General features: G+C 35.7%; 1 protein-coding gene across 1 annotated transcript in view; it reads left to right on the top strand.

The window, feature by feature from the left end:
- The first annotated feature begins 2,167 nt into the window (after positions 1-2,167).
- Positions 2,168-20,955, top strand: part of LOC121739297 (alpha-mannosidase 2) — a 117,310-nt gene continuing 98,522 nt past the window's right edge. Inside the window, exons 1-2 of the mRNA XM_042131674.1 lie at positions 2,168-2,319; positions 5,617-5,753. Of these exons, the coding sequence (XP_041987608.1) occupies positions 5,624-5,753 (130 nt within the window). The 5' untranslated portion in view covers positions 2,168-2,319; positions 5,617-5,623. The remainder of the gene's footprint in view (positions 2,320-5,616; positions 5,754-20,955) is intronic.

Below are 20,955 nucleotides of genomic sequence, written 5' to 3'. Positions count from 1 at the left end.
CTCCCAGTCATTTCGGTTATTTCGTTAAACGCTTTTTCTGCTACCTGTAAACATTATTACGTTTTAAATTATAATATTATATAACGCTACATCAAAAGTGTTAAAGGAGTTAAGCACATACACTGTGACACGAGAATTTTATATACATCTAAGATACCTATTGAAGATGAAAATGCCACTTCACTGTGACACCACTGCTGTAACTACATGGACCTCAAAAGTGGCGACGATTCTGTTTCCGGCTGCATAGTGCATTGTAGAATATTATTTGGATGATCATATTTTATTAAAATAACAAACCCCTGTTTTTCATTTATTTATTTTTTGTATTTTCTTAAATAAGTAGATAGTTCCTTAATAAAAAAGGAGCGAGCTTCTCTCAGCTCTCACTGGTCATCAAAGTAGCTCTGCAGCTCTCAGGGAGAGGGTACTTAAATAACAGGTTTTATAAATTCATAATATGTAACACTAGTGACTAGATGTCCCGGTGAACTGCGTGTCACTTATAAACCTTCCCTGGACTTCCAGGAATATTTTAAGACTAAAATTAGCTATATCGGTTCAACCGTTTAATCGAGTTATTGCATTTTTTATATAGTCCATCAAGAAAGTGAAGAAATTAAAAAGTGGCAACATCGTAGACATGTCATCCCTTTTTTCTTAGATTTTTTTAAAGAGATGACACTACGATGTTGCCACTTTTTAATTTTTTCACTTTCTTGACAGAGACAGACTTTGACATATATAAAGATATAATACTTTACATAGATTAGATTGTTTCTTGTAATGTCTTAAATTAAACATACACTACATCACAATTATTTCAAATTTTCTTAAGTACATAATATATAATATATAAATCATAATAATTATTTACAACTTGTTTTTTTACTGTATTTAATATAAAGTATCAAAATATTTTATAGTGGCTGGATACAGTGTGGCCATAAGAGGCCACACCGGAAACAAGTGGCGACTCTATTAATGTCGTGACTTTTTTGACGCGCTTATATAATAGGTATTATGTCACAGGCGGATTGCATAACCCGCCGTTTTACATGGTTTTACATTACGGCTTGCTGTTATCAAAAACAGGGCCGTTTTCTAATGCGGCGGTTTATCGATTAGCCAATAGCCGGATTGAATGCGGCTGAATGAAAAACCGCTGGAATGTATTCGGTGCCATACGTTATTCAAAACGGCTAGCCATATTAATGTAATAAAGCGAAAGTTAAGTCGCCTCTTTCACAGTTTTTAGTTCCGATTCTTAATACTCTTGAGTCTTGGCGCTGCCTGTGACATAACAACCACAATGACGTTTTTTAAAACAAAACAAAAAAAAACTGCCACTTTTTAATTTCTTCACTTTCTTGACTGACTATATATTATTGACTATAGTCCATCAAGAAAGTGAAGAAATTAAAAAGTGGCAACATCGTAGTTTCATCCCCTTTTCCTTAGATTGATTTGAAAGGGATGACACTACGATGTTGCCACTTTACAATTTTTTCACTTTCTTTCATAAAGTTAATATACCTAGCGGAATAGAGAAACAAAGGCCTGAGCAAGAGAAATGTCACTATCAGTAACACTGCGTGGTAAAAAGAGACGTGTGATACATGACAGCAGCACTATTTTTTTGACGTCCAGACGGCACGTGCCGCACGTTGACAATTTAATATCATAGCATTAATATTCAATCATGCTTGTGTAAGTGTATACGTACACATATTTTTCACACAGATGAAAACCAATTTCGGTTTCGTTTGACAGCTCATCGAGCTCGATCGAGCAATAACGTCGAGCAAAACCCGCGGCTCGGGCTTTCGTCCATGGACACATTCAGCATTGCTTGATAGTTTTATTGTAAATCGTCAATCGGTATATTTAATTCTCGATACTCGGTGCAAGCCTTCGAGCTGTCAGTTTTGCGGTCCAGACAGCTCGATTTGGAGTAAATCATCGACCAAAACCGCATGCGAGTACTTAGCATATCAGACAACAGTCAACAGTTTCTCGGTACAGATAACATATTATGTAAAAAATCTAAACGTCAAATTTCCCCGTTTTCTGTCAAGTTGTTGGAAATGGGTATCATTTATGGCCACACTGAACCTCACAGTTTCCCTATTCATAGTGCACCAATCACCAATCGGTATTCGGTATTTTGCATCATTCGGCGTGCTATTTCCTAGCGAAGAGCATCCGTCGCGGCACAGTTCGTGTTTACTAAACTACAAAATTAGTATTATTTACAACTTTACACACTTTTTAATTTAACAATGAGTGTGCTTGTGTTATTCTGAGGAGAAATTAATGGTGAGATAGTGTGTTTCGTTTTATTCTTTCACGTTTTCGCGTAATGTTCGAATGGTTTACGAGTTTCCCAAAGACGAAATACTTTACGTAGAGTTTATGTGAAATTATTCTTTCGTTTTTTACCTTATAAGTTTTGTATTCATTTAAATAAATATTCTATGACGTGCTGTTTTAATGCTTTGCGAATATTTTTTATTTATGTATGTTAAAAAGTTTGTTTACTTGTAATGTTGTGATGTCAATAATAAATGATTGAGATGCAATATTTTGGATTTAAAGCGTTGTTTGCGAAGTGTTTCGTCAGAAAATGTTAAGAATAACGAATTTTTGTACAATTAAATAACATTTATAAAATAATGAGGTTTATAAATTAATAAAACATAGTTTATTTGTATACTCCTTTTTGTAATTAATGTTTATCATAAATTATATTTACTCATGTATATCTTAGTCATAGGTAATTTTAATTGTTGAATAAACTCATAAACATGATTTATTTATACCACAAATTAAATTTTTAATTACATCACTATAATTTTAGGGTCCTAAATTATTCCTGATTTCATGTATTACCCAACTTGATGTTGTCAATTATTTTTATTAATATAATTAAGTAGGTTTCTAAAGAAAAAAAAATATGTTCACTTAAAAAATGTGTTGCTGATCATAGAAATTTCTTTCTTTGGAAGTTGATTAAAGAGATTCAAACATTATTTGTTTTGTTAAACATAATATAGGGTAATTGGATTATTCAAAAAGTGCTTTTCTCTTAATAACTTAACAAAAAAATTAAGAAAAAAAAAGTTTGAATCCATACTTTTGGTAGTATCCATACTTATTATTAAAATAATATTAAGTTTTACTCATTTCATTAATGTCATGTTGTTTTTAATATACTTACCCAAAATATTTAAAAAAATATAATTCATTATGATATTAAATTAAATGACTACTATTTAAAAAAATATTCTAACAACTTTTGCCCATAATTGTGTTCTACAAAGTATAAGAATTAAGAGGATTCCACACCGCCGTTTTTCCATACAAACGCTGTCCCCTGTTTCCTTCCTGGATAATGCTAGTAGAGTTATGATTTTTTTCCTGAATATCTATGGCCACTATTAGCATGTCCCTATGTTTTCTTTTTTTTCATAATTTAATTATTAAAAAAGATAAGAACGTCCAAAAAACCCAAAAAAATGGCCAGACTTTCCTCTGTGTTCAAACACCCAGAAAACAAAACTAGCTAGAATATACAAAAAAAAATAAAACATAGGAACACAGCTCAAGCCTTGCTTTAATTCTTAATGAAAAAATTCCTTAAATTGGTTAAGTTTTGGAGAAGGAATCAGCGGACAACGAATCAATGATTTTCAGTTCTTTTATTAGAACTTTTGTCGTGTTGTCTCTGTCGCGCTCTGCGGTGGGAGACTTGAAATTGGTGAGACAGCAATACATTTTCAAATACCTATTTTCAATTTCTCTCGCCCCTAGTGTATCCTCTTAACTATGTATTAAGTAAGCCGGCTGCCGCATAACAATTGAAAATCTATTTTGTCTGCGATACCCACTATGGAGGTGCTAAAGAATCAATATCATGTTACATCAAAATAAATATATAATATTTTGCTTATATTAAAACTACAGTTTTATTAACTACGATTATACATAATTTATTATATTATTATTTTAAGTATTACACTCATTAAAATTCAGACATACACCGCTATACCATACCACAATTTTTTTATTTTTTATTTTTATGAAATATGGGGGCAAACGAGCAAACGGGTCACCTGATGGAAAGCAACTTCCGTCGCCCATGGACACTCGCAGCATCAGAAGAGCTGCATGTGCGTTGCCGGCCTTTTAAGAGGGAATAGGGTAATAGGGGAGGGTAGGGAAGGGAAGGGAATAGGGGAGGGTAGGGGATTGGGCCTCCGGTAAACTCACTCACTCGGCGAAACACAGCGCAAGCGCTGTTTCACGCCGGTTTTCTGTGAGAACCTGGTATTTATCCGGTCGAGCCGGCCCATTCGTGCCGAAGCATGGCTCTCCCACGTATAAGTTTTATGTTTGTTTAAAGGTAACTAATAAACGCATGCATGAATCACATATTTTAATTTTCTATTTTAAACTTCACAACTAAAAGCAAAGCTAACAATTTCATACGCAATATGAGGCTTAAAACTTTTGCATTATTTGCTCAATGTTTGAAATTTTATGAAAATATTTGCTCAAAGTTTCATTAAACTCGTATTTTGTTACATCGCAATTTGTCACGTTATGTTGCCGACTTCATAATAAAAAAAACCGCCTATGATATTGAATAAATTGATTATAATGATAATCATCATCACGCACATTGTTGTTATGAATTTTACCCACAAATTACCAATAATTTCATCAGATTGCTCAGGTTTTTTTTGCCCTCTTTTAAAAATTTTTCTTATAAGTACATAATATGTCAATTACGATAGTATAAATCTTGCAAATTTTTGCTATTAAGTATTATGTACAGGGGGTAACCAAACTAAGTGAGTTGTTTTTTTTGTCTTTCAGCTATGCTTCTTTCAACTGTGAACTAGCTACAATGAACACGTACACACCCTAAAGTATTATCACTCAGTTTTGTTACACCCTGTAGAAGCACAGCAAAATTATAATAATGTAACTTTATTTTGCTAAAAGCGATCAGTATGGCTGTGCGCTGCTTGCACTTACTATTGTAACAACACTTTCTGTATCGCCAGGCGCTATTTGCTGCTATAAGTAGCCTGTCTTACCCATTTATAATGTTTTTTGAAAACAAGCGACAGCTGTGCGGTAAGAGGTTACAATTAATAAATATAGGGACAAATACACATTTGAATACTAGTCATAGATACCAGAACAAGTTTGTACCTAATTTAAGCGCGTTTTTTTCTTAAAGCGCAGCAAAACTTAAGTTAAAAAAACCCACTGCTAACGCTCGCTCGCCGCGGCACTAAAAAAAGTGAACGCAAACGCTAACAATTCCACTTTATGGTATGGTACTATTCCAAAGGAATCCTAATTCCATTTTGCACTTCGAATAAAAAAGTAGAGAATGAAATTGTAGCTTAATGCCTGACTCTTTCCACACTGCTGAGTATAGTGATAGAATACAAAATTTTCAGTCAGAATAACTTATTAGAATCGATTTTTTTTTAAATTTACCTTTGATCCAAAACCTAAATAAAAAAAAATACGCCACAAATTTGACGGTTGTATATTGACATATTTTGAAGGATGACATTGACGTTTTATTTTTTTTAGGTTCAAAATGCGCTTGATGCGCGTGTTCCGCTGTCGGCCGTTCTCGAAGCGGTTCCTGGTGCTTCTAGTTTTGGTGATCGGCCTGGGGGTCTACTGCTACTACTACAATATCGCGCCGTCAGCATACCCTAAGCCAAGTAAGTGATTTGCAGGTCCGGCTGAATGGTGACTGCAGAGTAAGCAGAACTAACGAGTAGGCCGACTCAGAAGAGATCTCGAAATTTGTACGTTTGACATATCGCACGCGTTACTAAGCATTGTGAAACATGGTGAACCTGGAAGTGTCAACTGGCGTATATTCGCCCGTTTGTTTGAAGTCGAGGTACTCCTTAGTTCGGTCTACTCTGGTGACGATGTACGGCAAGGTAAGTACCTAAGTAAAGAATAAGTCTGCATATTATACAGAATGGACCAAAAGTCAGTCATACATAACGTGACCATACGCTTCAGGCAGTCAGTCTCGGTGTCCCCTACGAGACCGAAATTATCCCGCTTTTGCAAACGGAGCAAACATCAATTTAAAAAACTATTTTTTTTAAATGCCGGTGCAATGAGTACTCTGGTGTTTCGTCCCAAGGTTTTTGGGCCCAGTGGGCCCAATTGTTATGGCAAAATGTTAGAACCAATGAGTTTCTAAAATACTAGAGTAGCAATGTCTTACAAAAGATTCTCAGAAATGCGTAACCACTTGTTTGTTCAAAAGACAATGTCAAGTCATATATTCGTTATGTCATTATGTATGTGAGATATGCCTGCAGGCATCTTCGAAGTGGCAACGCGTTGCTACCGTAAACTTCCAATCTAGTTACGTTAGTAACATAGAATATCATTGGTTAGAACTATAAGTAGTTAATAAGACTAGAAATAGTTAAAAATATTCTGGTAATAAAGACATTTGAAAATGAAAAATATTTTGCATGACGTACTATGGCAACTTTATGCCGATAGACGCGAGCGTCTATAACCCGGCCGAATTTTATTTATAATTTTATTAAAAAAAAAACTTCCCAAGTCTATTGTACTACTAAGATATAATCATTTTACTGTGGGAAAACAACCATTAAAATTTCACGCAGTATAGAGCAGGTATTTTTTAAAAACTTGATTCGACGCAGTATGTTTAGATATTAATAATAATAATAATATAAATTTTAAGGTGATAAAGATTATGTTTTAAATGTACAAAACAATATTATGTTTATAACTGATTATTTTTGTGCCCTACTTACTTATTTACCTACCTACTTCAAAATTTCTTGCCAGAAAACAATGGATGCAATCGCCAAAATCTAACAAAAAGTGGGACCAATCGCCATATGAAAAAATGTTAAAAATTCATATAATTATGGTTATTGGGCCCACTGGGCATCTGGTGTGACGCACTCCCATAATATAATAAACGAGATTATTCTGCCATATTCCGTAGATGTCCCGCTCTGATAGAAAAAATAAATGGTCACGTTAGTCATATAGGGTGTGAAGTAGCAGTGCTGGGAGTAACTTTTTTTAAACTTTTGTATGGGAAACTCACGACGCTGGGGCGCTTGACCAATGCCCATACAAATCACAACAAAATAAAGCACTTTGAGCATTGCTACTTGTACATTGCTACTAATGTGAATCATTGAAATATAAAAGACACATACACATTTTAAAGTCTAAAGTATTATTATTTAATGAAATGAAAAATATTTATTTCTAAGTTAACAAAGTTAACACTTTTAGAACGTCGTGTCTACATGAAGCCTACCACCGGTTCGGGAACTACCCCGCCGAGAAGAACCGGCGTAAGAAACTCGCACGGGGCCACCTTTTACCAATTTTTCTTCGTTAGATTATATTCGTGATATTAGAACTACCTATTTGACCGAGCTACGCTCGGTATTCGATATTTTGATTTACTTTTTGATATTTTGATATTTTGATAATGACATTTTCTAAAAATGATTCCTAGCAAGATCGATTTATCACCCCCGAAACCCCCGTATATACTTAATTTCATGAAAATCGTTGGAGCCGATTCCGAGATTCCAATTATATATATATATATATATATATATATATATATATATATATATATATATATATATATATATATATATATATATATATATATATATATATATATATATATATATATATATATATATATATATATATATATATATATATATATATATATGGCTTATTTTATCGACAAATTGTTGAAGACAGAGAATTTTTTTTTTTTCAAAAGTTGGAGAAAATAAATCGAACTATTATAGGTATGATGTCTTTGTCGTTTACGTGAATTTTCTGACATGTTGGGAAAAGACAGGGGGTAAAAACTAGTGAAAATCGGAGCTAGGAACATTGAAAATTCGATTAACACCGCTATTTTTTTGGTATCGTTCGGCGTTTAAATTAAATTTTTGCGTCCCTACCCTCATTAAACAATGGACTGACATTTGTAGTGAGATAGGCTTTGACGCTCACTGCACGATCGCATTCATAACGAAAACAAAAAGATAACGGTAGATAAAATAGAGACAATAATATCATTATGATCCCATCTGATAAATGCTATTTTTATGTTCTTTCTGGAGAATCGACCTTCGGTATAATTTCAGATTTACTCAAATTTTCAGCTTCTCAGTCTATAAAATGCATCTCCGAGCGAAATGAGATTTAAGGGGCTTAGTTAGGTAAAATATTATGTGGGTAATTTTTAATTATTATAGAAAGGAAACTGTCGTCATACAAAAGTCTTTCTATTTGATTCCTCTTCTAATTTTGGTAAGGCAAAACATACCACGTCGTCTTCGTGCACTAAAAATATTCTGTCGTAGGTTGCACGCTCAATCTGGCATCAGTTCAGTCCATCAATTTGAGGTTGACGCCAGATTGAATGCTAAAAAGTACATAATAAAAAAATGATCAGTCCATCAATCCGCGGGTTACACGTTCAGTTTCGCGTCAATCTTTACCAGATTGATGAGAAACTGAACGTGTAACCTCCGACTTAGTCCGGAATCCGGATATACGTGGAAAAATGAAGGTCGTACAATTTCCGTGGCTCTCTCTGCTAATCCTAACAGCAAAACGTATGGTACAAAGAATTCATCGAATGGCGATATGCATCGGTCACAAAACACGCAAAGTAATTCCAATATCCATCAGTCCAACAAACAAAGCTTTCAAAGATAGCTTAGGCTTTAGAGCAATCAGTTTAATTGCCTCTCGCATTGCTGTCCCTTTTTCTATCGTCTATTGCTCCAACCTAAAAAGTAATATAGTTTTTTAGAGTGGTTATAAGAGATTTTATATTTTACTATCAGAATTAATTTGGTACATATTTAATACTTGATAATATTCCGCAACTCCGTTGCACCGAAATCATTTATCGAGCGAGAACCGTAATTTTTTTCGGGATTAAAAATCTCCTAGATGTCCTTCTTCACCAAACCAAGTTTCAGCAAAATTGGTTCAGTGGTTTAGACGTCACAGACAGACACACTTTCGCATATTTATAATATTAGTATGGATTATGTAAGTTGAAGTGCATTCATTGAATTCCATCCATCATCCATTTAGAATCTTGTATCCAAAACTGCGAATAATAAAAACTATTTATTATTCGTAGATCCAAAATATAAAATTGTGGGGAAGTATTTTCATGTTTTGAGCTACAGCTAATCATTTTATTTAATTTTATTTAACTAATATAAAATATTATAAGGTATTGCTGAAAAATGTGAAATGTCTATTTCACATTTTGCAGCAATTGCTTATCATCAGTCAATTGTCTGTTCGGTTCTCCATTTCATCGATTTTCTAACAGGCGTAAAAACTCGTTGCCAAATATAAACTTTTTATCTGAAACAACAAGGTACCTATAGACTCAGACTAGAGACAGTACCAGCATTGACAGTAAACAAAAAGTTTAGTTCAACGAATATTGAAATAAACGTTGTCTCGGTTCTTTCAATATTTCTGACAGAGTAGACAGAATTATATTTCTGATATGACGTATGTACTATGTGCAACCATTGTGCAACATGTCGGATTTTTTTACTGTAGATGCTAGTAGCGCCCCTTGCTCCGAGTTCACGTATAATCCCAGCTATACTATAAGCACAATAGACATAACGACCAGTAGTTCGACTGCAAAGAGACGGACAGGTTTCAATATCTGTCAAATTCGTCGGGTTTCACTAGGATTATGAACGGAATGTGCCTCGCGCTGGCTGATATTATTTATTTTTAAATATCTAATCTAAAGATTTCAAAATTGGATTCTGACAATTTTAATCGCATGTGCCAAAACACAAACAACAATACGACCAAAGAGGAACACGTCCAGCGAATATGTCATAGTTTTAAATTCGTAGGTAACAAGTTAACAACCCTAGCGACGATTTTCGTCATGATACGTCAAATTTAAAAATTTCAACATCAGTTATAAGTCGGCATACTCTATCATTCTGTCTACTCTGCTATAAGCGGGTGCTGTTGTTTTTATTCCAACTTCAAGAATCTAAGTAAAGATCATAAGTAAACGTTAGTTTTTTGGTAATTGTTCTGTTGACCTTGTGTTGAACCGGTAGTGTTCTTCCGCATGCGGTGTTTGTGTAGTCATCTTGAAGCAGCTAAAAATACTTTGCAATTAAATGTACTGAGCAAAAACTTTGAGTATCCTGAAGGTTGCGGTTGTGTAGAGCAGTTCTACATACTGCAGAGGTCAAATATTGGCCGCCGATGATGACGTCAGAGCGAAACTTTAAAAATTTATTGAGAAAAAACTAGCCAATGAATTTCAAAATTATTTAATTTATATTCTTAAAATACCCTAAAAAATATAAAAAGTACATGTGATTTTTTTTTGACAATGCCCATTGTGATTGGTATAAGCAAGCGGCCCAGCGTCGATAGTAATTTCGCCATATTAGTAGAGGTACTATCAGAGAAGTTGATTCCTAGGCAGAGGCTACGTAGGGTCGCGTAACGCGTTACGTCAAACCCAGCCGACAGATTACAATTAAGTTGCGCGTCCACTGGATCGAAATCCGGAGCGTACGGAGCGGACGGAGCGTCGTCATTTACGAAATGCCGATGGGGTGCGTCCACTGCATTCGGATTCCGCATCGGCAATTTAGTTATTCTTAGACCTTAGTCCGTCATAGCCTGTTAACGTGCATTTGCATTATGGAGGATAGTGATGAGGATATTGTTGTAATTAGCTGTATGTATTAACTGTATTAGAAACAAGAGGAAACGAAAGATATGGGTTCATAATGTAAACTCAAAAAGATTAATTTTCGGAGAATTTCATACATTATATTCTGATTTATTAGAAGATGAAAAAATATTTTTTGGGAACATTCATATGAGTCGATAATAGTTTTTTTGAACTTCACTATATTCTACAACCGCAAATAATGAAACAGGATACTAATTTCGTGAATAAGTATTTACGTATAGGCGTCGCGTCGTCGCAAACACGTCAGTACTTAAACCTTCGGATTCCGAATGACGCGTTCACTGCGGATGACGTCATCGGCATAAATTCCGGCCTCAGGCGCCGAAATGCCGATCCAGTGCACGCAGTACCATAGTAAAAAGAGGGGATGTAAGTTATCTTCATACAAAGGCACCGCGCGCGGCTTGTATGCTCGGCGGTACCAGCCTAGTAAAACTGGCCGAGATTTTGTTGTGTGCCGTACGTGGCAACGCATTGATACTATGGCGCACACATGCAAGCCGCGGGCGGTGCCTTTGTATGAAGATAACTTACTACCCCTCCTTTTACTATGGCAGTACCATACAAATCAATACAAAGAAACAAATCCGTACGCTCCGTCACAGTATAGCAATATGATATATCCCTACAGTAGTGAAACGAATGTACTTGCGCAGAGCAACGGAGGGGGACCCGCGGGGAAGCGGGCGGCGCGGGCCCGCGTACACTAACTCGCGGAGTTTGTATACCTGCACCCACAGGGGTGACGTTGGCGCGTTGTCTACGAATTTTGTGTTGTAAAACGATAACTTATCTTATAAACAATGGGATATTATAATAAATGTTCAGTGTACGGATGTAAATCTGATTCAAAAAACAAAAAGGATTTAAATTTTCATAAATATCGGCTCACAGTTTACACTAATATTGTGTTGGCATTGGCGGCATTTATTTGCATCTCTGTTTTATTGTTTACGTTGTAAGAAGTGTAATAAATTAAAAATCTGTCAAATACCCTGTTACATACTAATTAGTACCTACCTAGCTAGGTACACACACCAAGTGTAACATTTTGTCCTTTGGACCGCCCTTACCGCGCACGTAATAAGAGTTTTAACCAGGGATGTTAGACGGCCACTTGGAAATCCTTTATCGAGCTAGCTGAAAACTGGTATCGGAGACAGAAAACTGGTACGCCTGTGCTCCGCTCCGGCGCTGCGAACACTGATGACAAACTGTGTCGGAAGTCGCATCCCAGTGGAAAAAATTAATATTTTAATTTCGTATACTGTTAATAGAGGGCAGTAATAATCGAACGCACAGAAGAAATATCATTTTGAACTGCATTATCTTTTTGATATTATACTGCATGATTCGGCTATAAAATGTAAAATATATTGAAAAAAATAGATAAATGATTCATAACGAAGATTTTTATAAGAAACGAGGGTTCGTTTGCTTAAAGAAGAAGTCCGAAGTAAACAAATTGAGATTTCGAATAAACATTTTTACACACAAGTCACAACACAACTGTTTATCGAGACTGCTTTAGCTTGCTACATACTGTGTCATACATCTGTGGACTGCTTGCTATAAAAAAGTTTAAAAGGAAATCTGATTGGAATGTTTTTTTACATGCATCTTTGGCCGGTTATTCTATATGGTCAGTGTATTTTGGTCGGTCAAGGGCCAATCTTGGTATTTTTGCGTACAGGAACCAAGTAATCTTGGTACATGGTACGTGGAACCAAAACCTGGTATGTGTACCAAGAAATTGGTACGTCTGACGTCCCTGGTTTTGAAGTGTTTCTCTTACACCATCTCTCTGACGTGTAATTAATAATTGGATATTTTATATATTCGACATTTCGAATGCGTCTTCATTGTTAATTTTATTTTTATTTTATTTCCCGTTCCGTGGCAACGCTGGCATATCTGCTCGGTAACTGTCATCGGTGGCGGCATCGTGCGACGTCAAAGGAGTTTCGTTACTGTAGGGACTAATATTGCTATACTGTGGCTCCGTACGCTCCGATTCCGATCCATTGGACGCGCAGCTTTAACATTGAATTGACATCATCCGACCAAATGACGTTGGTTTGTCAACTGCCTAGGAATTTCCTTGATGGCACATAGAAGCACAAGAAGTAAAAAAAGTTAAAATTGCAGCGCCTCTTCTTTAATCTTTTACAGTGAACTCTAAACAAGGGACTCACACTCACTAAACTTCTTAAGTATTATCACTGTATTCTGTTACGCTCTGTATACACTAATCACTATACTGTAAGAAAATGCATCATATATAGTATAATAATATAACGTATATAGGTAATTAAAAATAAATAATTGTTGAATAAAATTAAAAATAGTAATTCTTTACCGTGATGATAAAGTAATTTGGCGGTCGGACAAGGTTAACAATCATTATTAAACAATGTTATTTTGTTTTAAAATAACTAGCTATTTGAGCGAGCTTTGCTCGATATTCGATGAAAATGACATTTTCTAAAAATGATTCCTAGCTGGATCGATTTATCGCTCATAAAAAAATTGTATTCAAAAGAACAGTTTTCCATTTGCCAATAATTGGAATCTCGGAATCGGCTCCAACGATTTTCATGAAATTTAGTATATTTCAGGGGGGGGTTTCGGATTTCGAAAAAAAATTGTATTCAAAAGAACAGTCAAAAAAGGGGTCCCTTTTTCCTAGTTACATCTTAGTATCTTTTTCTTATTTTTATATCGATACTCGAGGATTGACATAATAATATTATTATAATATATGATAAGAATTAACAGTCGGCTACCTTATCACGTAAAAATAGCGATCAACAATCCACTAGCAATAATCGCGCGAGCGATTGCTGGGTGTCATGAATGTCACAAACAATGGTGTCATGTAATAGTGATCGATTGCAATCGTATTGTTTTGGCTGATACGTGATACGGAATTGCGATTTTTGAGCAATTATCGCGCGATAACTGCTATCGCATTGCTCTCGCAAGATACGTGATACGGGGGCGGGAATTTCTGAATCCGATAACATAATCGGTATTTGTGTAATGTCGCCTTGTTATAAAGTTTAAAGGTTTTAAATGATTCTCAGAAGTTGCCTCAGGTTTGATACTCTAGTTCACAGTGCCATTTTCGTCAAAACCTGATCTCATGCACGGAAAATTATGATTTTGGTCTCATTCGATTCGGAATACCGTCTAGAACATTCTATCAAAATTACAAAAGGGGCTGAAAAAAATGCAAAAGTTATAAACAATTAAGTAAACATAAAAAGAAAGGTTTGGTTTTTTTAAATATTTCGAAAAGTATTTGAGATAATCGAAATTTGAAAACAGATCCTTAAAGAACAGGAAATTTCCTAAAATATCCTAGATTTTGGAACCTTATCAATAATCCTTATAGCTTTAATTGAGCGACGAAAGTAACGGCAAAAACGCGTGGTTCGGGTTTCGCGTGATTTGCCGCCATCTGCCACGTGAACTAAAAAATATATTTTAACTGATTAAATATTAATATAGAGAAATAAAAAAATTTGGGCACCAAGTAGACATATCAATAAACAATAATCCGTCAACAAAAATAAATTATCACAATTTGTTTAATTGTAATGCTTTTGTTAATTTGTTAATAGTCACCATTTTAATGTTAACTTAAAAATTCTGATTATTTCAAAACAAGAAATCTAGAAATTTTTATTATTCAACTTTTGCATTTTTTTCAGCCCCTCTTGTAATTTTGATAGAATGTTGTAGATGGTATTCCGAATCGAATGAGATCAAAATCATAATTTTCGGTGCATGAGATCAGGTTTGTGGCAAAATGGCACCTGTTGACCAGAGTATGATCAATTCTTATGCAATTACTAGACGTTCCGCGCGGCTTCGCCCGCGTAAATTAGATATTTCGCAGACAAATTAGTCCACAAAAAAAGCATATGATCCTTCACGTGGTCTACTTCTTATCTGTGCCAAATAACAGAAAAATTGCTCCAGTAGTTCTGAGATAAGCTCTTCCAAATAATTTCCCCCGTTTTTTTCCACATTTTCTCTATTTCTTCGCTCCTATTCGTCTTAGCGTAATAAAATATAGTCTATAGCCTTCCTCGATAAATGGGCAATCTAACACTGAAAGAATTTTTCAAATCGGATCAGTAGTTCCTGAGATTGGCGCGTACAAATAAGCCCTTTCAAATAATTTCCCCTCGTTTTTTCCACATTTTCCTCTATTTCTTCGCTCCTATAATGGAAATATAGCCTGCAGCCTTCCTCGATAAATGGGCTATGTAACACTGAAAGAATTGTTTAAATCGAACCAGTAGTTCCTGAGATTACCGCGTTCAAACAAACAAACTCTTCCGCTTTATAATATTATTATAGATACCTTAGAGCAGAGGTTCCAAAACTGTGCGCCGTGGAAAGGCAAGAGGGGCGCCGTGAGTCGATCCTCAATCATTATCCAAATAAAATAATAAATAAATAAATAATGTTTTATTTCTGAGTAAATTTGAATCAAATTTTATCAGAATGTCTACCTGATGCCTACCACCGATTCGGGAACTACCCCGGCGAGAAGAACCGGCGTAAGAAACTCGCACGGGTCCCACTTTTTACCAAAAAAGTGAGAGAAAAATTGTTCTTTTTAAATAAAGTTTACAATTGTGTAACTTAATATTATGTACAATGTCAAAGACCAAAACCACAAATAGATATTATAAAATAAAATTAATTATACAAAACAGGCAGATGATTAAATATTGTTTTTTTAATTCTTTACTGCTTAACCTAACTATAATCATTAAAGATGTTTTTTAAAATATGTGTATTTTTGTAATAGGTAGGTAGAGTAGAGCGCCGCGCGTGACAAAATATTGTGACGTATGGCAGTGACACGTCACAGAACGCCGCAGCCTGAAAAAGATTGGGAACCCCTGCCTTAAGGTCAAATCACACCGAAATGGCAGCGCAAGACCTTCCTAGGAATACTTTTCGTGATTTAGTTATGTTACATTACAAATTACACTATAATGAGTATAATAATTTTGTTATATTTTATCCTTTTATAAGTAAAATCAGATTTGTATCCAGTTTATTTGGTTTTTTAGTAGTTTGTATTGTATGGGCAAGCTCACGACGCTGGGGTGCTTGCCCATACAAATGGCAAAAAAATAGTGTTTCAGCGCAGTTAATTCTAATTTCTATGCAAGAGACAAAATATGGGTGTATGTGTATATGTTACGCTCAAAGACCGAAAACGCTCAGTGAAAGAAAAAAAATGGCTCACAACGCGTGGTGGTCATAAAGAAACGGCCACGACGCGTAGTTCGCGTCGTGGCCCTAGTGAAAACGGCCACGACGCGTTCTGGTAATCACAGAAATACCACATAGCGAATTTCGTGTCGTGGCTGACGTGCTCTTCGACCACAACGCGTTGTGGTAATCAAAAAAAGCCATGACGCGTTCTGAGCATTTAAAAACAGCCATGTTTTTAAATGTTTGTTTTTTTAATGTTTTTTAAATGTAATCAAAAAAAGCCATGACGCGTTCTGAGCATTTAAAACAGCCATGTTTTTAAATGTTTTTTAAATGTAATCAAAAAAAGCCATGACGCGTTCTGAGCATTTAAAAACAGCCATGTTTTTTTAATGTTTTTTAAATGTAATCAAAAAAAGCCATGACGCGTTCTGAGCATTTAAAAACATGGCTGTTTTTAAATGCTCAGAACAGGTGCTCAGAACGCGAATTTCGCGTCGTGGCCGTTTCACTATTACCACAACGCGTTGTGAGCCATTTTTTCGCTCACTGAGCGTTTTAGGTCTTTGAGCGTAACATATATATATCTAAAGTATTTTTATTATCACTCTGTTTAGTTACACGTATGATTAATTGGTGAGGGTAGGGAAAATCGTGGTGATTCTTACCATCTTAACGTATAGGGTCAAAAAATAACAAAAAAGGCTTACACAATTTATGGGCGTTTAGGGCAATACCTCACCGGGATGCCATGGCGATGCGGTGACGTTACCATGGCTACGTCTGGCATCTCTACGTCGCCGCAAAGCGGTGCTTTTCTTAAATTCTACGAAGATTTAAGAAAATACCCTGAAAGAATGTGACGGAGCATACAAAGTCGTGCAAACAACTGGCAACGTCGCATGCGAAGCGGTCGACTCTGGCTATGCTGGCTACTTGGCATCGTCGGCAGTCGGTCGCCAGGTGAGTTACGCCGTCATACAATATCTCAATAGAACTAGTTGGCGACGTCGCTAGCCACGTCGCGTCGCCATGGCGTCCCGGAAGTGAGCCCTTTAATGCTTCGTAAAGGATTTAACTTGATTGAAGTGTCTAGTTACCTAGTATCATCGCCTGATATATTTGCACTTTGCATGTTCCAATAAAAAGTAAAAAAAAATTAACAGCAACAACATTAAAGATTAACCGCTCGAAAGCGATAACCCGAACTCGAACTTGACCGCGGCCCGTTGATACGACTCGCTCAATATCAATTTGTGTCATTTTAAAATTCGAACGTTAAAATACATCATAGAAATTGATTTGGTCGATGTAAAAATGGATTTTAGTTTTATTTTTAATCAGGAAGTTGGGTGAGAGTGAGACATATTATGTGTTTTTGTCATCCCGTAATATAAGAAAAATAAATAAACTTGCGTGCAAAAAAACCGGCCTACCCCGACCGTTTGTGTTCAATTTGCTATCTCTTAAAAAATAATAGTTAGTTATAAGTAATAGTTTTTTATGAATAATGTGAGTGAATATGATAAGTACATAATATACTCTATATTTTTCTTCACCAACGTGCTTGACTACAAACGACACAAATCACCAAGCACTCCCATCACAATAAATTATAAAATAACGTGCAGGAAACCTGCAGGATTGTGCCGTGTGAACCAAGCCTAAAGGGCCCCGAAAACGATCAAACGGTTTGACTCAAACACGTAAATTTTGGTTTGAATCAAACCGTTTGATCGTCTCCGGGGCTCTTAAGAGTTACGGGATTCGGCGAAAACTGGTTAAACTAAACTCAATTCGATGATTGTCACGCTACTTTGTCATTTTCAAAGTGATTCATACACCGGATGTCATCTCGCGTGGGATCTAACAAAGTCGCGATAGCAATATTTTTTTATCTTTCATTCTAAAGATAGCGATTATCTTATTAAGAAAGAAAAAGAAACTAAGAAAATTATCTATTCTCGTATTGCCGAATCTTGTCTGTAGCGGTTATTGACAATGAATTGATATTGACACTCATCATTTCGAACTCATAAAAAATGGCTTATAACTAGTTTTAGTTAACTGACCACCAGAAATAGTAACATTTTAACAGACAAAAATAGTAAACAATCACCAAAATGCATGACCCAATTTTTTTATTCCTTTAATATTAATATTTAATCAGAACTAAAATATATTATTATTTAGTTCACGTGGCAGATTGGGGCGATGCACGCGAAACCCGACGCTTTTACCACTATTTTCGCCGCTCAATTAAAATAATAAGGATTATTGGTACAGTTCCGGGGTGTATGACTTTTTTAGAGAATCTCCTGCTCTTTCAGGATCTTTTTTCAAAGATTTTGCTCAAACAGCTTTTGAAATATTAAATTTTTTATTTTTTTCAGCCCCTCTTGAAATTTTGATAGAATGTTCTAGAATCTAGATAGTATTCCGAATCGAATGAGCCCAAAATCATAATTTTCGGTGTAAGATATCAGGTTTTGAGGAAAATGGCACTTGTGAACAGAGTACAATCCCGATGGCGCGGGCCCCAAAATTCTTCTATCGATCGGGAACTGTACATTTGTTTCCGGGATAAAAAGTATCCTATATACATACATTGTCTTCATACCAAACACCAAACTTGGTTCAGCGGTTTGTGGCGTAAAGAGTTAACCTCTGTACAACAATTATAAATATATGTAAAATGATTCAAGCAACATCCCTATTGGCCCCAAGTCCTGGTAATAGATTTAACTTCCGTCGGGAGTCCATCCCGACATCAAAAACGGCAAATCCAATCAGCGTCGGCAAAGTTACAGTAATTATGTCATCATGCACAGGTCACGACAGGGAAATACGATTAATACTCCCACTAGAATGACTATAGTATAGTGTGGACTACCAGTCGTTGTCGTCAACTTCCATCGTTTTTTTAAGTACTTTATAGTATAGCACTGAAAGGCCAACTTTTTTTTACTTTGTATGGGCAAGCCCCCAAGCCCCCAACGGCACGGGTTTTCCGATACAAAGTGAAAAAAATATTTGCTCTTTCAGTGCTGCTATTTTCACAGTGAACTCTATATAAGGGATACATAAACACCCGAAAGTATTATCACTTAGTTTTGTTACAGCCTGTATTTTAATCAAAAAGTGCACTTCAAAGAGTCGAAAACGCGGGCTCAAAATATGTCGATAAAAAACAGACAAAACTGCTAGTGTTACATTTTTAAAACGCTGAATGCTTTGTTAAAATTGAGCAATGTGTTGAAGACTACAATGTACAGACATGTCGAAAAGTCGAGAGCGGCCATTTTCTTTTTGCTCACCTGTCCTCCGTCTGCCCGCTTATCCGCAACGTCTAAACGGGCGTAAACGACATCGGAAAACCGATAGATTGCTTTTGTTTCAATCGTTCTTTAGAAATTCTAGAGCTTTTGTACGAAATTCGGTTGTATTTTGAAAATTGACAGCATAAGGGATGGAGGAGGCAGGGAGGGGTCCTAACGTTATTAAAAGTGAGACGTGAGTAGGTAGTTATAATTTTTATCAAATTAAATTCTACATATCGGTTTTGATCCAGACAGAACTTTGTAGGTGCGAGTCCTAAGAGCTAGATTATACTATGGTCTATGACTAAATTAAATGTCACGTATCAACCGCGCCACAAACATATACAATGGCACATTAATATAGTAGAGTTGCCCTTTTAGGTTAAAATTCAGACCAAACTAAACGGTGTGTATATTTAATAGCTAACCCGTCAATGGATGATGTGTTATTTTAGGCGTACAGTATTATAGCCGGAAGTGCCGGAACCGACAGACAGTAGAGCGGGGTGTTTCCCCGAATTGCATCAACAGGCCCGACAAACGAGTGGCGGGCTCGATATCCACGAAGATTTAGAAATGCTTAGATGCGCCTCTTGAGGGTACACCACACGTTTCGAATTCCGTAAGACTAGCGCAAACGTTCGTTTCTCTTCATTCGCGAACGCGCCGGCTTGCATCCGAAACGTACGTGCGGAATTCCTTCCGTTCGGAAAAAAGCGGACGTATGCGTCAGTTATTGTATATCAGCTACTGATCCTAAGCATTCGGATGTCCAAAGTTTAAAAAAAAAACATCAAATTACAATCATAAGTTAAGACCTATTATGTAAAAGAGCGTGTAAAAATTATGTTTTGGCAGGTTGCTTGCGGACAGCGCCAAATTGCACCAAATTTAATCATAATCGATTTAACGGCTTAGTCGTGAAAAGGTATTACATATACAATACTCACATAATAGAGATTACAAACACTTCCGCATATTTTATAATATCAGTATACTTACATATTATAATTGTATTCATGCAGACTTAAGAGGATACAACAGGGGCAAGAGAAATGAAAAAAAAGTACGTGTAATATCTATAGCTGTCTCCCTTACCTCAAGCCTATACCGCAGAACGCAATAGAGACAACTGCAAAAAATCCAGAAAATCAACGATTCGTTGTCCCCTGATTCCTTCTCCAAAACTTAACCGATTTAAGTACTTTTTTCATTAAAGATTAAAAAAAGGCTTGAGCTGTGTTTCTATGTTTTGCTTTTTTTGTATAATCTAACCAAATCTGTTTTCTGGACGTTTGAACACAGTGGAAAATCTGGCCATTTTTTTAGGTTTTTGAACGTTCATATCTTATTTAATAATTAAATTATGAAAAAAAAGAAAACATAGGGACATTGTATTAGTGGCCGTAGATATTCAGGAAAAAAAATTATAACTCTACTAGCATTATCCAGGGAGGAAACAGGGGACAACGTTTGTATGGAAAAAAGGGCGGTGTGGAATCCTCTTAAGGGCCTGTATTCCCAGAAACGGACGAT

This window comes from Aricia agestis, chromosome Z, assembly GCF_905147365.1.
Source record: "Aricia agestis chromosome Z, ilAriAges1.1, whole genome shotgun sequence".
Taxonomy (NCBI): Eukaryota; Metazoa; Arthropoda; class Insecta; order Lepidoptera; family Lycaenidae; genus Aricia; species Aricia agestis.
The sequence above is the reverse complement of the archived record's forward strand: the minus strand, read 5'-3'. Positions and strand labels throughout refer to the sequence as shown.